A 16113-nucleotide genomic window follows, 5' to 3' on the forward strand; every position below is an offset into this window, starting at 1 on the left:
GGGAAAAGCTTCTCCTATGACAGTGTTTAAACAAGCTTATTTGTATGTTATACTTAGTCAGCTTTCTCTGTGTGCCTTTTAGACCTGCAGGCCTCTGAGTCATTTGAACATTATAGTATATCAGACAAAGCCATGGACTACAGGCTGCTGCAGATGGATGAGGACCAGGACAGGATGTATGTGGGCTGCAAGGACCATGTTCTCTCCATGGACATCAACAACATCACCCATGGCACACTTAAGGTCAGCAGATGCTTATTGTTGCAGTTAAACAGAAACGCTTTATGCCATTGCAGCGTTGGTATCATGGTGCGCTATTTTTTTTTTTTCTCACAGGCACAAAGAAGAAAACATGAATGTTATGTAAAAACACTGTGTAAGAGACAACAACACCACTGCTGAGGATATTATTGTAATGTGTGTGCAAATTACCATGCATTTGCTATCCTCCGTACACTTTAAGGGTTTTTCAAAATAGCCATAAAAACGCTCATGCTCACTTATAACTAATTCCGCATGCAGCGAAGGAATCATCTTCTGTGTAATTGACAGGCATGAAGTGCATAAACAGATGGGAAAGCATTTAGGTTCCCCCAGAGAGTGCTGCACCGCATCCATTTTTGTCAAGTAAATTGCTTGATATATTCATTGAGAGCGACCTTTAAGCACCTCTCCCGGGTTTGAAAACACATTTCCACAGATGATAGCAAGCTGTAATCACTGACACCGAGACTTGTGTGGAAACTAAAAAATGTCCGAGCATTCATTGTACTCATTTTGCACAGTGTTTTTTTGCCCATGTACTTAGGATATAATGAAACCTCATGAGCATATTGATGTTACGCCTCTTTCAATCTGTTAGTCGCTAATTTAACTGATGTGCCTTTTTTTTTCTAACCATCAGCTGTTTTGGCCTGCTTCAACAACCAAAATAGAAGAATGCCAAATGGCAGGCAAGGACCCTACAGTAAGGAGATTAAACCTCTTTGATTTCTTGATTTATTTTAGACTCCCACTACTGTAATAACACATTACAGCATAGATTGCATGTTGTTCATTTACATGTTTTTAGCATTCAGCTAAATACAAAGACTCTATATAAAAGATAGTTTTGGTCACCATAACATCACCCTGTGTTTTGAAGCTTTGAGTTTAGTGTTGTGCGTATCACCATGTTGGGGTTTTTGGCACCAGCAGTGACCAAATTTTAACAACAATACGAAGCGTTAATTTAGCAGTTAGCAACATTAAGTTTGGTTAGCAAGATGTAGCTATACAGGGAGTGCAGAATTATTAGGCAAGTTGTATTTTTGAGGAATAATTTTATTATTGAACAACAACCATGTTCTCAATGAACCCAAAAAACCCATTAATATCAAAGCTGAATGTTTTTGGAAGTAGTTTGTAGTTTGTTTTTAGTTTTAGCTATTTTAGGGGGATATCTGTGTGTGCAGGTGACTATTACTGTGCATAATTATTAGGCAACTTAACAAAAAACAAATAAATACCCATTTCAATTATTTATTTTTACCAGTGAAACCAATATAACATCTCCACATTCACAAATATACGTTTCTGACATTCAAAAACAAAACAAAAACAAATCAGCGACCAATATAGCCACCTTTCTTTGCAAGGACACTCAAAAGCCTGCCATCCATGGATTCTGTCAGTGTTTTGATCTGTTCACCATCAACATTGCGTGCAGCAGCAACCACAGCCTCCCAGACACTGTTCAGAGAGGTGTACTGTTTTCCCTCCTTGTAAATATCACATTTGATGATGGACCACAGGTTCTCAATGGGGTTCAGATCAGGTGAACAAGGTGGCCATGTCATTAGTTTTTCTTCTTTTATACCCTTTCTTGCCAGCCACGCTGTGGAGTACTTGGACGCGTGTGATGGAGCATTGTCCTGCATGAAAATCATGTTTTTCTTGAAGGATGCAGACTTCTTCCTGTACCACTGCTTGAAGAAGGTGTCTTCCAGAAACTGGCAGTAGGACTGGGAGTTGAGCTTGACTCCATCCTCAACCCGAAAAGGCCCCACAAGCTCATCTTTGATGATACCAGCCCAAACCAGTACTCCACCTCCACCTTGCTGGCGTCTGAGTCGGACTGGAGCTCTCTGCCCTTTACCAATCCAGCCACGGGCCCATCCATCTGGCCCATCAAGACTCACTCTCATTTCATCAGTCCATAAAACCTTAGAAAAACCAGTCTTGAGATATTTCTTGGCCCAGTCTTGACGTTTCAGCTTGTGTGTCTTGTTCAGTGGTGGTCGTCTTTCAGCCTTTCTTACCTTGGCCATGTCTCTGAGTATTGCACACCTTGTGCTTTTGGGCACTCCAGTGATGTTGCAGCTCTGAAATATGGCCAAACTGGTGGCAAGTGGTATCTTGGCAGCTGCATGCTTGACTTTTCTCAGTTCATGGGCAGTTATTTTGCGCCTTGGTTTTTCCACACGCTTCTTGCGACCCTGTTGACTATTTTGAATGAACCGCTTGATTGTTCGATGATCACGCTTCAGAAGCTTTGCAATTTTGAGACTGCTGCATCCCTCTGCAAGATATCTCACTATTTTTGACTTTTCTGAGCCTGTCAAGTCCTTCTTTTGACCCATTTTGCCAAAGGAAAGGACGTTGCCTAATAATTATGCACACCTGATATAGGGTGTTGATGTCATTAGACCACACCCCTTCTCATTACAGAGATGCACATCACCTAATATGCTTAATTGGTAGTAGGCTTTCGAGCCTATACAGCTTGGAGTAAGACAACATGCATGAAGAGGATGATGTGGACAAAATACTCATTTGCCTAATAATTCTGCACTCCCTGTAGATCAAAGATGGGTCACACACATCACTGATCTGTTAATCAGTCCGACAGTATGTAAATGAAATTAACGTTACAGCACACCATATTATTTGCCATATTAAGAACCAACACTACAAAAACATTTAAGTGAAATTGGTGACCTACAAGAAGCCTAACATTGCTAGCAGACAGCTAGTTAGTACAAGGTAGCCACACCGCTAATAATTCATAACTAAATCCCCAATGCTAACTAAAAAAGGTAGCTTATTTAGAAGTTATTTAGCTTCTTTAGCACCCTTTAGCTCAAATTCAGTTATATCACTATCTAGCTAAACAATAAATGTAATATTTAGTTTTGTTTATCATAATCCCATAACGGTCATTTTTAAACATTTTTGGATCATTCAGCATTAAATCTGTCACTGTCCCACAATAAGAACAGTTAAAGTATGATTAGAAAAACATACTTTTGCTTATATTTTTCATTGAAAGCTTTATTTCTTTATTTGTCAAATTGAATGTAAATGCACAAATAAAGAAAGAAGAAAGTTGTTTCCCTTTGACAAGAATTAAGGCAAAAAAAAAAAGCTCCTTATTATTATATTTGGTGGACAAGAATCAATCTAGACCTCCCAAACCCCCTGTTGTCCTATTACCGCTTTGAAAAAAAAAGGGTTTTTTTCTTGTTTTGTTTTTTCACTACCTGCTGTACAATTTCCTTGGTTTCCTTTGCAGCACTTCTACGTATTTTCTTTGTCTGAGTTATGATAATTACAGGACAAAATACAGATAATGAGCTATCCTATTTAACAAAGTTGGGCCCAAAGAGTCAACATGACAGGGTTTCTTTGATTTACTACAGTGTCATTAAAACTGGGACAAATTACTCTTCTTTTTCTTAAGACGTGTTGTTAAACTCCTTCACACTAAAAGAACATGAAGAATTTTATAGGTTACTGAGCAATAGTTTTGCTGGCACAGGCTACTTAAGACCAGACTGAGCTGTATGCGGCCCACAACCTAAAATGAGTTTGACACCCCTAATCTTGACTAAAGGTTTAGTCAGCTGTTCCAAGATCCGCTCCTCCAAGTGGGTCTGCAGCGGAAGTTGCCTCCTGGGATTTCCCTCTCGCATCTGTGAGTTTGCGTCAGATCCAACTGTATTTCTATCAAGCAGCAGATGTCTGCAGGGTCACCGCCTGGCCTGGAGTCCTTGTGGCATCGTCACAGTTAGTCAGTGCAAGATCGAGGTGTGGAGGCGATTGAAATGCCACGGATCAGTGTAAAAATAAAAAATAAAAAAAAACAGACTCAAAGCTTACTGACGCAGATATTTCATAAGCCACCCTGGTTCTGAGAAGCACTTGTTAGCTACAACAAGGTTTAATGAAGACATACAGCGAGAGTCAATTTATTCCTCCTCCGCATCTGTTTTCCTCTAATTGGGTTGTTCTGAAACAAGTGCACGCACAGTTGTCTATATATACAGCAGGGCTGAGGACATGCAAATGGAAAGAGAAAAACTAACTTTTTACACAAAAGAAAGGCCTAATTTTTAATGTAACTAAAAAAGAGTCAATCTGCTGCCAGTCCTCCATGGTTTCACACATTCTCCACCATCTCTGCATCATCTGACAGGCCCTGGGCTAACAGAGCCAGGGTTTTATTCAACATGCTGTTGCAGATACAGGAAAAAAAAAGCTGTTTCCAGTCATGGTGTGATTTGTGCTGCGCTGACTCATAGCAAGCCTGCTGCAGACAGGCTACCACAAATATTTGGGTGAGCCATCTCTGTGTGGAGCCACTTGATGGCCTCTTCTCCCTTCTGTCATGCCTTTTCTTATTGAATCCCTGCGAGTTTTCCTTTAAAGATTTTACTTTCTGTTTCCATCTTACCATTTTTCCTTGGTCACTTTTTCCAACTCCTTTAACATCTCTCCCTTTCTTTTCTTCTTACACCACACTGCAGTTTTTTTTTTCTCTCGTACACAGTCTCCCCTCTCACAAGCTTGGTCACGCATGTAGCATCATGGGGGATATTAAGTCTGTTTGCTGCTTTGTCAAATGATAAACTTTAAAAGAAGGCTGTATTTATATCAGGAAACATGAAATCAAACATGATAGCTCATATATATTTGAGTTTGAAAGGCCTCAGAAGGATTTGATGAGACAGACAGAGAGTTAGATTTAAAAAAAAAACAACAACAAAAAAAACTGTGCGAAACATGATAGATGTGGGTGTGTGTCAGTAAAAAGGTTTTGTTACTTTGCATTGATCGCTCTCAGTGGAGCCTTGTGCAGTGACCATGCGTCGCAGCAGCTGTCATTCCAGCAGCCTTGGCCAAGTTCCTGACAGCTCCCTGGACATGTGTTCTTCTCCCCACTTCTTTCTCCTCACTTCTCCACGCATTTTCTGCAAACTCGGGCTTAATTAGCCACAAAGTCCAGCACACCTACAGCTGTGGGGTTTGGAAAGTGGAAGCAGAGATGAAGAGATGAAGTGAGAGTAGTAGTTAGTCTTACCTAGATATGTCACATATACCGCTGACACGTTTTTTCCACTGCCCTTAATACCAGACCTGTGAGCTCCGGGATCCTTTTATTGTGCAGCATGTGATTTTATAACCGTCACAACAACAGTGAGATAAGTTTGAATTACTCCCGCATATGGGAAAGAAATACTTCCAGAGCGACAAATAGGTTCTTTATTTGTGTGTCTCCTTGGCTATATAACACGAATTAGGTCTCTCCTCAGTGGCTGGTCTGGTCCAATCTGTGGGATTAAAGAAAAAAGGCAGCAGTGATTATCTTTGTTATTGCTGTAATAACTGTAAAGATTAAATATAACTTCAAATATGAATACCTGTGGGACTAAGTGCACCATGGCTATAAATGAAAATCAGTTAAAACATTCAACTTTTCTTATGGCACAACCAATCCTGAGCCAGTGCTGTAGGACCTAAAAACTGCAGTTCCTGTCACGGCCACTTGAGGCTGCCTTTGATTAAAGATAGTACCGTATTAAAATCTCTTTAGTCTACATACCTTTCCTCTGTTTATTGATATAATTAATATTAAAATTAAGTAAAGAACAGTCTAAAGCATGAATGTCAAACTTATTTTACATCAGGGACCACATACAGCACACTTTGATCTCAAGTTTATCTCCACATTAAAATCACTGTGATTTCTTAATATAAGGAAAAGTGTGATTTCAACAGCACATCTCAGTTTTTGTACATGATAAAGAAATAATGCTCTATTTAATGAAATAAATTAGTCAGCATGGCTCTTTGTGCTTAAATTGGAAGAAAAATGTTTTGAAGTTACAGAAAAAGTTTTGATAGCTCATTTCGCAGACTGCCCTGTAATTATAAAACAACATTTTTGTTAAATATTTTTCTGTTTGTTCTTTATTTCACTGTGGACGCATTGTAAAGGCAGTAGGCAGAATTAAAGTCTTTGCTAGGCTAATTTTGGCCCTCAGGCCACATGTTTGACACCACTGGTCTAAAGAGTCAGTTCAGTTGTTTCATTTAGTTTAGTTTATTTGAGGTCTCTCTAAGTAGAGTCATAAAGTCAGTTAGTTCACATTAGCTTACATTTAATACCAGAAAGCCCCTTCTTACTGGATCAGCAAAGGATACAGATGCTAAATCCCTGATTTCATTAAATTAAGCAAGAGCTTATGAATTCAAAATTGAATTTTTTAGAGAAAAAGTGTCTCATTTGTTCTCTTAAATCTACATCACTTACATTAGCATGTGCCTCTCATTGTTTATCCTTATTTTCTAGCACGGCTGTGGGAACTTCATCCGGGTGGTGCAGCCTTATAACAGGACTCATCTGTTCATGTGTGGCAGTGGAGCGTATAGTCCCGTCTGTGTGTATGTCAACAGGGGCCGCAGACCAGAGGTGGGTATAAATGAAGGAAGCACTTCATTAGAAAAGCAAACTCATGAAGGAATAAATGTTTTGGGGGAGCACCGAGTAGGTGATCATTGCAACTGGCACTGTAACAGCTGTTACAGATTAAAATTCTCATTGTGCAGTGATTATACACAGACATGATCTCAAGAGTGGAAAAATAAAATAAAGTCTAGCACTCTCGTACATCTGTAAATATATTGTAAATGACTGGGTTGTAATGGTGCACAAGTGAGGCTAAGGACACTTTGTAAAGTTTATGGAAGTTTTGGTTTCTCTGTTATTTCCAAAACAAGCTTGTGTCAACTATGTTGAGCAAATATAATTAAAATGATGTAATTTATTTAGCTCCTGAAAACTTTAGTCGACTGTTAATACAATGCGCGATGAGTGAAATTAGTGTGAGTACTAGCACACAGAGAAAATAAGCGAATCTTATTCACTGTGTGACAGTAATCATAAAAAATGCCTCAAGAGGTCTGTTTACCCCTTTTTTGCAACAAATCAAATTATGTACAATTATTTAGAGGTTTGAACCCAACATGACATGTTTTTGATTGATTGCTATAATAACATGAAAATTGAATTTTCCTTGTATTACTGACTGTTGGAATGAGAACAGCAAAATTCAGAATCGCTAAGTGCGGAAAATACATTAAGCTGATGTCAATTGGTGCATGAGAAAAAATGGCTATAATCATACCACAACATTGTTTTCGCAGATCTCCTAGGAGTTGGAAGTGTCAACATATGGTTAAAAAAAAACATACATCTCGTAACTTTTTTTGAGCACAGTTTTCATGTAGTCAATTTGATGCCACATGAGAGCAGAGATGCTAAGGCTGAGAGAGAGAAAATTGAGGTCTAGTGTCAAGGATGGATGGCTGTATTCTGAGCTCTAATCTCCAGCCACACAGCCCTGAAAGTAAGAGCGGGGAAGCCCTCCAGGAGAAAAGTGCTCACCGAGCGAGCAGCGTTCAGCCACAGACCGTCAGCTGCTGCCAAACACTAATAAGCAGAGCGAGAGAGCTGCAAACCAGGCTCCTTCCTCACCGCGGGGCCTTTTGTCATTTGGGGTTTTTGTTTGACAGGCAGACTGCTATGTTTGCAACTTCTGAACTCAAACATGTCAGTGTCTCAAAGAAAGTGATCTGTTAAGTGTAACAAGCTGTTGTAGTGGGAAGCTGACAGTGAGCTCTCATCATGGACCTTTGCTCTAGGTTGTGAACGTGCTGCAGCCTGTTGAATGGATCTAACGAGATTTTTTTGCACGTGTTAGTGTTTTTCGGCCTTAGTTTTTCAAGTACTCCTAAAACACATAGTGAATTACATACTGCGATAAATGTCAGTCTTAGTCGGGGAAATAATCTTTTATTTAGTCTTTAAATCTTTATATGGTGTCGTAAGTCTGCTTTTTCACGAGTGCACATAGCATATTTATTTGTTGAAAAAAAATTTCTTTATAGATCTCCTTCTAATAAAAGGAAAAAAACAATCTGAACTTAATATCAAATAATCTGTGGATGATGAACTGCACGTTTATCCCTTCATCTTTGTGCAAATTTTTTGGAACAACGCTGCTTAACAAAGGTCAATGAGCCAAATGAATTACAAATAAATAAGACATTTTTTCAGATGAGAGGGGCTTTAAAATTAATAAGATGGCTATTTTTTGCAGTGTAGAGGTTAATGACAGGACCTGCCAGATGGAGTCTATCCACTTCCAGAACCTCTTGGCGAACAGGCATATTTTCCTGGAATAACAGTGCTTAGCTGACGTCATCCCCATTCAAGGAAGCTGCACCATCGCCATGGGCAAGATCTAAATAAGATGGGACAGGAAGTGCTATAATTTACCTAGGTTGCTGCGGTGCTTGGACTGTCCAGTCTGCCGCAAGGAGGCTGTTGAAACTTGGCAGCATTTCCGCCTGAGAAGAGGAGTTGGCTGTCCAACAAATAAGCAGGGAAATTCCTCCTCTTCTCCTCCCAAACGGAATGTTCTTTTACTATCCCACATGGAGCAGTTAAGGTAGACCAGGGCAGGACAGCCTCTGTGTCTCCTTAAAGGAGGCTCTGAGCAGGGCTACTCTGTGGGACGCAAAATACACTGTTGCACTCAAATATTCAGTTTTATAGCGGTAGAGAGCACAAGACAGAAGAACGTATCATATAAAACTGTCTCCAAAATGTCTGACTTCCTCTTTTTCTCTGTGGCAGGAACAAGTATTTCACATTGACTCCAGGACAGAGTCAGGAAAAGGGAGGTGCTCCTTCAATCCACAAGTGAATACAGTCTCTGTCATGCTCAGTAGGTGCCTCAATCGCTATCTACTATTTTCTTGTTTTTTTATAAAACCCCTGAAAACAACATTATTTTTCACCACAAAATTACATTTCCTTTGTTTTGGAGTGAACTTTTTGAAGCAAAAACAAGAGTATGCATAAGCCACTAGATTTAAAAGATGGCCACTCTGACCTTTTGCCTGGGAAATCTTTTTCTATACCTTTGTTGTGACGTGACGACCAAAGACAGGCTCATTTCGTATGCAGCCGTATGACTATGGTTTACACCCTAAGTTATAATCTGCATTGTTATTTATTTGACTGTAAATGAAGTTCAAGAGTCCTTGATAAACATTTTACTTAGGCAATAAATCAAATGAGCCTTGAACAAATGAACAAATAGAAGTTATACGATGGAAGGTACTTTGAAACTGGCGTCACTTTTTCAAACTGGAGGCTAGCTCATAGAGGCTAGAAAGTATTGAACAAATAATATCAACAATAGATAATTAGTCTCCAAAAGCTAATCAAGATTAGCTAATTTGTCTCCAAACGTTGATTCTGTTCATCTGGACGTAGCGTTTTAAGTGGGGGAAATATTTTGATCACTAGTTGTTGATCAATGGTCATGAGAATTTGCATAATTATGATGAAGAAACTGACCTCCCAGCCCATTGTTACTTCAGTGGTGCTAGTTTCAGTCATTATGCAAATGTACTGTTTATAAGGTTGGTGTGCATACCCAACCTTTCTTTAAAGTTTGTATATACATGGCTATGTGCCATGTCACTTGCACACTGCTAAAGTTAGCAGCGTGTCTTCTGACCTCAAACGTCAGTTTGCCATGGGCAGTGTTGGGGACGTTACTCAAATAAAGTAATGTATTTCACATTACTCATCATTTTTCTTTCAAAGTAATTCGGCTGGAGGAATTAATTGTTACACTACTTGTTACATTACTTTTTTGTTATTTCATAAAATGACCCAAAATGCATTATACATAATTACCAGTTAACCAATTGGGCTACACTCAAACACACCAAAACAAATGACTGCCCTAAAGAGGACACGCAGTTTCTTTAGTTTTTTCCTATAAAACAAAGCGGCCATCAAAAGCAAGATGAAAACCAGCCCAAAGAGACTTTAAAATGAACACCACAGTGATTCTACTTTAGAAACATGAACAGGCAAAAACAGATTGTTACCTGTTAAAGACGTGATGCGCCTGTATGAGGATGCTCTCTGTGCAGGTGCTTTCAAAGAGCTGATATAATGTGGTTGTTTATATCCAGAATGCAGTTTGCACAATATGAAATGCAATAAAAATAAAATTTTCCTTTTATGAAAAATGGGTCTACGAATTCAAACAAACATTGTAGCCTACACCTTCTCACTAGAAAAGTGAAGTGAATTAAAATTGTAGTTTAATTTTAATACACAAGAAATCCCCAGGTTAATACTTCAGTCAAGTCAGGCTAAACCCATCCCTTTCTCCACTTCTCCTTCCTTTGATCTCTGATTGGCCAAGGGGTGTTTGGTTGCTGTTGACATGTCTAAAGGCGAAACACTCCACCCTCAGCTCTGCTTTCTGACACCTGAGTATTGCCATGTCAGCAGCAGCTTTGCCAGCCAGTGAGCGATGTCAGAGATCACCGGGAGGGAGCCAGAGGGAAGGGTGCAGAATAATCCAAAGCCAGGGTCAAAGGCAGTGCTGTGAAAGCAGTGATGCAGCACGCGGAGCCCCTAAAGATCTGAGGCAGTGTCTGGGCTCAATAAAAAGCTGTGTTTCATTTCCAAATCCTCATGTTTTGGACCCTGTGTCGCTGTCTGAGTACTGTCAACACTCACCCCTTAGCTAGCTGGCTTGGATACGGGCCACATACCCTTAATCCTCCCCTAACTTGCCCCACATCCTCCAAAACATATGGTCCGAAACTGATAGACGATTAAGTGAGAGAAAAGGAATGCTAAAAAGCATGAAGCAGCTGTGAGGAACATGCTTATTAACAGCAGGACACACGCAGAGTGTAAGTGCCGTTAGTGCTATAGGCGTTTGGGTTTGAGTTCATTCTCAAAAAATAATAATGGTATAAATATATTACTAAAGCATCTGAATGTACCAAAGTCATGCAAGGCTCTATGTGTATTGTGGTAATGTTTTCAGGATTGTTGTGTGGGAATGTTGTTGATTGGGCTTGTGTGCATTCTTCTAGATCAGGAGCTGTTCTCAGGCATGTACATTGACTTCATGGGGACAGATGCTGCCATCTTCAGGAGCCTAACCAAGAGAAATGCAGTGCGGACAGATCAGCACAACTCTAAGTGGCTTAGTGGTGAGCACATGTCAGAGCTTCTATGTAAAGTAGGAATTCACACAAATAAGATCTAGAAGGCCTCTTACCTTTTTTACTGTTTCACTCAGAGCCCATTTTCATCGACGCCCACCTCATACCAGATGGAACAGACCCCAATGACTCCAAATTGTATTTTTTCTTCCGCGAGAGGCTAACAGATAACAGTGGAAATACTAAGAATATCCACACCATGGTGGCCAGAGTGTGTCCGGTAAGTCCCTTTTGCTTTTGCCAAAATAAACCAGCACAGTTTCTTTTGTGTTTTTGCGTTGCTATGTGCGGCTTTTGTCGGCAGAATGATATTGGCGGACAGCGCAGCCTGGTCAATAAATGGACCACCTTTCTTAAAGCCAGGATGGTTTGTTCAGTTGTGGAGGAGGATGGCACGGAAACCCATTTTGATGAACTTGGTGAGTTAAACAGAAGAACATACTTGCAGCAATGCACCCTGTTATTATCAATGTATTACTTTTGACACATCATTTTCATGCTCGGGGTCTTCATGGTCTGCGGACCAAGTTTAAACAAATTTTACTGTTTGAAAAATATAATGCCGAGAACCAAAGAGATTGCTAATTTCCAAAAGCTTGCTATTTATGTTCCAAGGTTTCAAACAGATTGCTTTCTCCATAAACAATCCCGGGAACGTCCCATGTTTGGTCTGGATAAAAATTTCAGCCGTTTGTCCAGTTTCAAAACAATTGTTCTGTTGCTTTTGGTTACCTGGTATTCAACTATAAGCACATCCAGGACTTTCTTCGCCTTAGCCTCAAATTTCAAACATCAGCACGTAGCATTTGAGACCCAGACTCCATCTGTCAACATGTACATTTATCAGGCATTCATCTCTCTTTGGCCTTTTTATCTGTAGGATGATGTGAAATGAGATTTGGGGAATTTGCTGAAGGTATTAAACTGGAAGGTGTGTGCTTTTCTCTTTGTGTGTTTTCCCTTATAGAAAGTGTGTTTTTGCTGGAAACGGATCTGCCCAAGGGCCTGTTGGTGTTTGGCGTGTTCACTTCCACAAGGTAAGGCCGATGAAGCCAACTGTAACATTCCTGTAGGCCTCGGAGGTATGGTAATCATTCAGGGGATATCAGCAGATGGGGATGTGCTTGTCAAAGGGCCACTTACATATAAATATCATGTGTCATGTGGCAGAACAGCTTATTCAGATGATGAACTATCATCGGCCATATGGTATTCCTTGATTTTCTTTCCTCAAGATCCTCTGCAGCATTGTGCCATGTTGCAGACCAAGTGCGAGGGATACATTTATAGCACATGTGAATGTTAGAATTCATATGACATGATGTTGTTGGATGTCTTCCATAAGCATACTCTGTAGGATTGTTGAGTGCACAAAGAATTTAGTTACTGCATTTTTTAAATAGCTGAAACCCAGCCATGGTTTTTAGCAACTAGATAAACACACATTATAAAAAAAATCTGAGAAAAATATTGGAAGACAATAGCCTGATATCACAGAGTATTTTTATAATATCAGAAATTTAAGAAATAACAACATAAAAATCTTTAGATACTTATTTAATTTTTGAAATCCTGGAAATAATTTTTTTCATTTCATTTCATAGCCACAGTATGGTATATATGTCTAACATTTCAGCATTCAGGGTAGCACAGTGGTGCACTATTGCCTCACAGCAAGAAGATCTTGAGTTCATTTGTCCAATGTGGAGGTTATATGTATGTTTTACACTGTCAGCACCTCTGTGACCTTAAAATAGATGAGCAGAAGAGGATGGATGGACGGACGGATGGATGGATTAAAAAAGCATTAAAATTCATTTAATTATACAAAGTTAAAGACAGTTTCAGATATGTACAAGGAGTTCAGTAGTGAAAGATCATTAGGTTTGTGTTTAAGTTGTTAAAATGGGCCCAAAAAGAACTAAAAAAAGAACAAAAAGAAATCAAATACACTGCAGGAAGGAAGAAAGTTGACCAACAAAAGTCAATGAAGGCAAAAACTGTGAAAATAAATTATAGAAACCAAAACAGTGAACACATACATGGCCCAGGGGACCTCAGTAAGTGAAAGAGAGGAAAAGACATGGATGACATAATAGGAAAGAAAATACTAAAAAACACAAAGAAAGAGGATCAAGGAAAAAATCCATGAGCTTCTGTGGTAACTGAAAAAAATGTTCTCAACAAACTGATTACTGAAACTGCTCTCCTCCAGCAGAAAGCACAGCCAGCAGGGCAACAAGGCAAATTTGGAAGTTTGAAAAAGTGATCACTCGATACTTCTGGTCAGATCTTTAATTGGGTCTGTTTGTTTAACCAAGTGTGACACTCTCACAACCCTCGATCCACTTGTTACCTCAGGATTGTAGAGCCTGCAGTAGTGTCTCCTGGCTCAAAAAAAAAACAGCCAAACTAAACACTGAGGTCCTCGAGGTCTCTGAGCTCTGTGTTATTCCTGCTTTCTTCCTCCCTCTCTCCACTTTGCACAATACGCTTCTGTTCGCCTTTTCAACAAAGCCTCTTTTATGTGTTAAGCAGTGTGGTTTTAAATGGCTGAGCCAAACCACATCAGACCATCGAGGAGGAAATAGGTGAGCTGTTGTCAGCGGAGCGTGACAGCAAGTTCACCCAGGCTCAACTCAGAAAAGGAGACCTTAATAAACAACCTCAGAATATTTCATCTGGGAGGGTCTTGAGATGGTGAATACTGGTTCCTGTTGCAGTGTCTCACCCAGGTTGTGCATGTCGTTTCAGCTCCGTGTTTAAAGGCTCAGCAGTGTGCGTGTACAACATGGCGGACATTCTCACAGTCTTCAACGGGCCCTTCGCTCATAGAGAAGGGCCCAACTTTCAGTGGATTGCATTCCAGGGGCGCATCCCCTACCCAAGGCCTGGAACTGTAAGTTACATTTAGGCCAGACAGTCATTTTTTATTGCTTTTTCATGATATGATAAGATAACCGATAATTACTAACATATGAGCGTATGATCATATTGTTTTATATTCTAAATAACATTTCCAAACAATTTAAAGCCATTAAACAATAAGTAAGGTATTTTCTCTGCAGCAGGACTTGCAATACTATTTTCTGTTTATTTAAATTTTCATTAATTGATAAAAAGAAAAAGAACTTGTGGAAATGAATGAATGAGATTTTGTTTTTGCACTGTTCAAACCCGCCCTATGTTTCTGCAGTGTCCTGGTGGAGCCTTCACACCTGACATTCAGACAACAAAGGAGTTCCCAGATGATGTGGTGACCTTTGTCCGCAACCATCCTGTAATGTTTAACGCCATCTATCCGGTGGGGAGGAGACCCCTGGTGGTTCGTACGAATGCTGATTATAAATACACGGCAGTGGCTGTGGACCAGGTCATGGCCGCTGACGGCAACTACCAGGTGCTCTTCCTTGGCACAGGTACGCGTTCTGCAGTTCAGATACAGAAACACTTTAAATATGGTTTTTGTACACATGTGACAAAAACAATATGACTGCATTCTACAGGCCTCAGCTTTCTGGTATTAGTTCTGGTATTTAAAAAATACCTTAGGCAGGTGTCTCATGCAGAATATTTCCGATAGATGTAATTTTGTGTTGAAATACGATAGAATAGTCCTTTATTGTCATTGTTCGTGCAACAAAGAACAAATATTTCGTAGCTCTTCAGCTGTTTTGACAGCAAAAGACAAAAAGAGACTATACTATAAAGATAACAGAGCTAAAGGTCAACAGAGCTTTAGGGAGCGAAGAGGGGCTTACTGGTTACTGCCAATGGGGAGAAACTGGTTTTTTTTTTTATCTGTTAGTTTTGGACCTGATTGAGCTTAATCTTTTCCTCAGAGGCTGATGTCTGGGGTGGGTGTGGTCCATTATAATACAACTAGCTTTCTTTTACAGTCAGCTGTTGTAAACACAACCAAAGGAAGGTCTTATTTATATTAGACGATAATACACTCTGCTGCCCTCACCACTTGTTTCAGATCTTTCCTGTTTCCTGCTGTGCAACAGCAGGTCAGAAGGTTCTCTACTGCTGACCAGTAGAGGGTCAGCTCAGCAGGTGATGAGGGAGGTGAGTGTGCTTTAACTTCCTTAAGAAGTTAAGCCCCTCTCTGGCTTTTTCCACCTGATGAGAAGATGCACGAGGTCCAAGTGAGGTCAACAAAGCCCTGGTAGTAGAGGCATAATAGTCCAGGTATTACAGGATGGGTGTTTTGCCTCTTAAAGAGCAGTGGGATGCATTTTTCTTTGTTTCTTCACACAAAAAAATATAAAAACGAACCAGCCAGACTACCAGCATCTCAATATTTTAATTTTACTAGCTCATTTAAATATATTTAATTGAAGTGAGATCAATGTTTGCGGTGCAAAGACGCTGTGTATAAAATAAATACAAACTGGATTCCATATAAGACCTACATCGTGGCATCAGCACATTCAAATATAGCCATCGTCTTTTCCGAAGACTGTGGCACCACCATATTCCTGTTCTAGGAAGGTGAGCTTTAAGTGCTACTATAAATTCATTTACAATGACATGCAGTACACAGAGGCTGATAGTGACATTTTCTTTCTGAACAGGTTATTGCTTGGAAACTCAATGACACAGCTGGTTATCAGATACACAGATAAGCTGGAGTACTTGTTGTCACGGTTCTGGATCCGTTGGACCCAGTATTTTGAGTTTATTATGTTTTGGTTTATTTCTGCTTCATGGATTGTTTTCTTCTCGTAGTGATGA

At 39.8% G+C, this 16113-nt stretch overlaps 1 protein-coding gene across 5 annotated transcripts in view; it reads left to right on the forward strand.

Moving 5' to 3' along the window:
- Positions 1–16113, forward strand: part of sema3c (sema domain, immunoglobulin domain (Ig), short basic domain, secreted, (semaphorin) 3C) — a 51401-nt gene that overhangs the window by 19729 nt on the left and 15559 nt on the right. For 4 of the 5 annotated variants that reach the window (XM_085375769.1, XM_085375770.1, XM_085375772.1 and 1 more), the window contains exons 3-11: positions 83–243; positions 905–967; positions 6614–6733; positions 8963–9053; positions 11242–11361; positions 11451–11792; positions 12341–12410; positions 14128–14272; positions 14570–14792. In XM_085375769.1, the coding sequence (XP_085231895.1) occupies positions 83–243; positions 905–967; positions 6614–6733; positions 8963–9053; positions 11242–11361; positions 11451–11792; positions 12341–12410; positions 14128–14272; positions 14570–14792 (1335 nt within the window). The remainder of the gene's footprint in view (positions 1–82; positions 244–904; positions 968–6613; positions 6734–8962; positions 9054–11241; positions 11362–11450; positions 11793–12340; positions 12411–14127; positions 14273–14569; positions 14793–16113) is intronic. The other variant, XM_085375773.1, reaches the window with a different exon arrangement.

The sequence above is a fragment of the Diplotaxodon limnothrissa genome, linkage group LG17 (assembly GCF_057381915.1).
Source record: "Diplotaxodon limnothrissa isolate DT_005_m linkage group LG17, D_limnothrissa_male_GT1.1, whole genome shotgun sequence".
NCBI classification, from domain to species: domain Eukaryota; kingdom Metazoa; phylum Chordata; class Actinopteri; order Cichliformes; family Cichlidae; genus Diplotaxodon; species Diplotaxodon limnothrissa.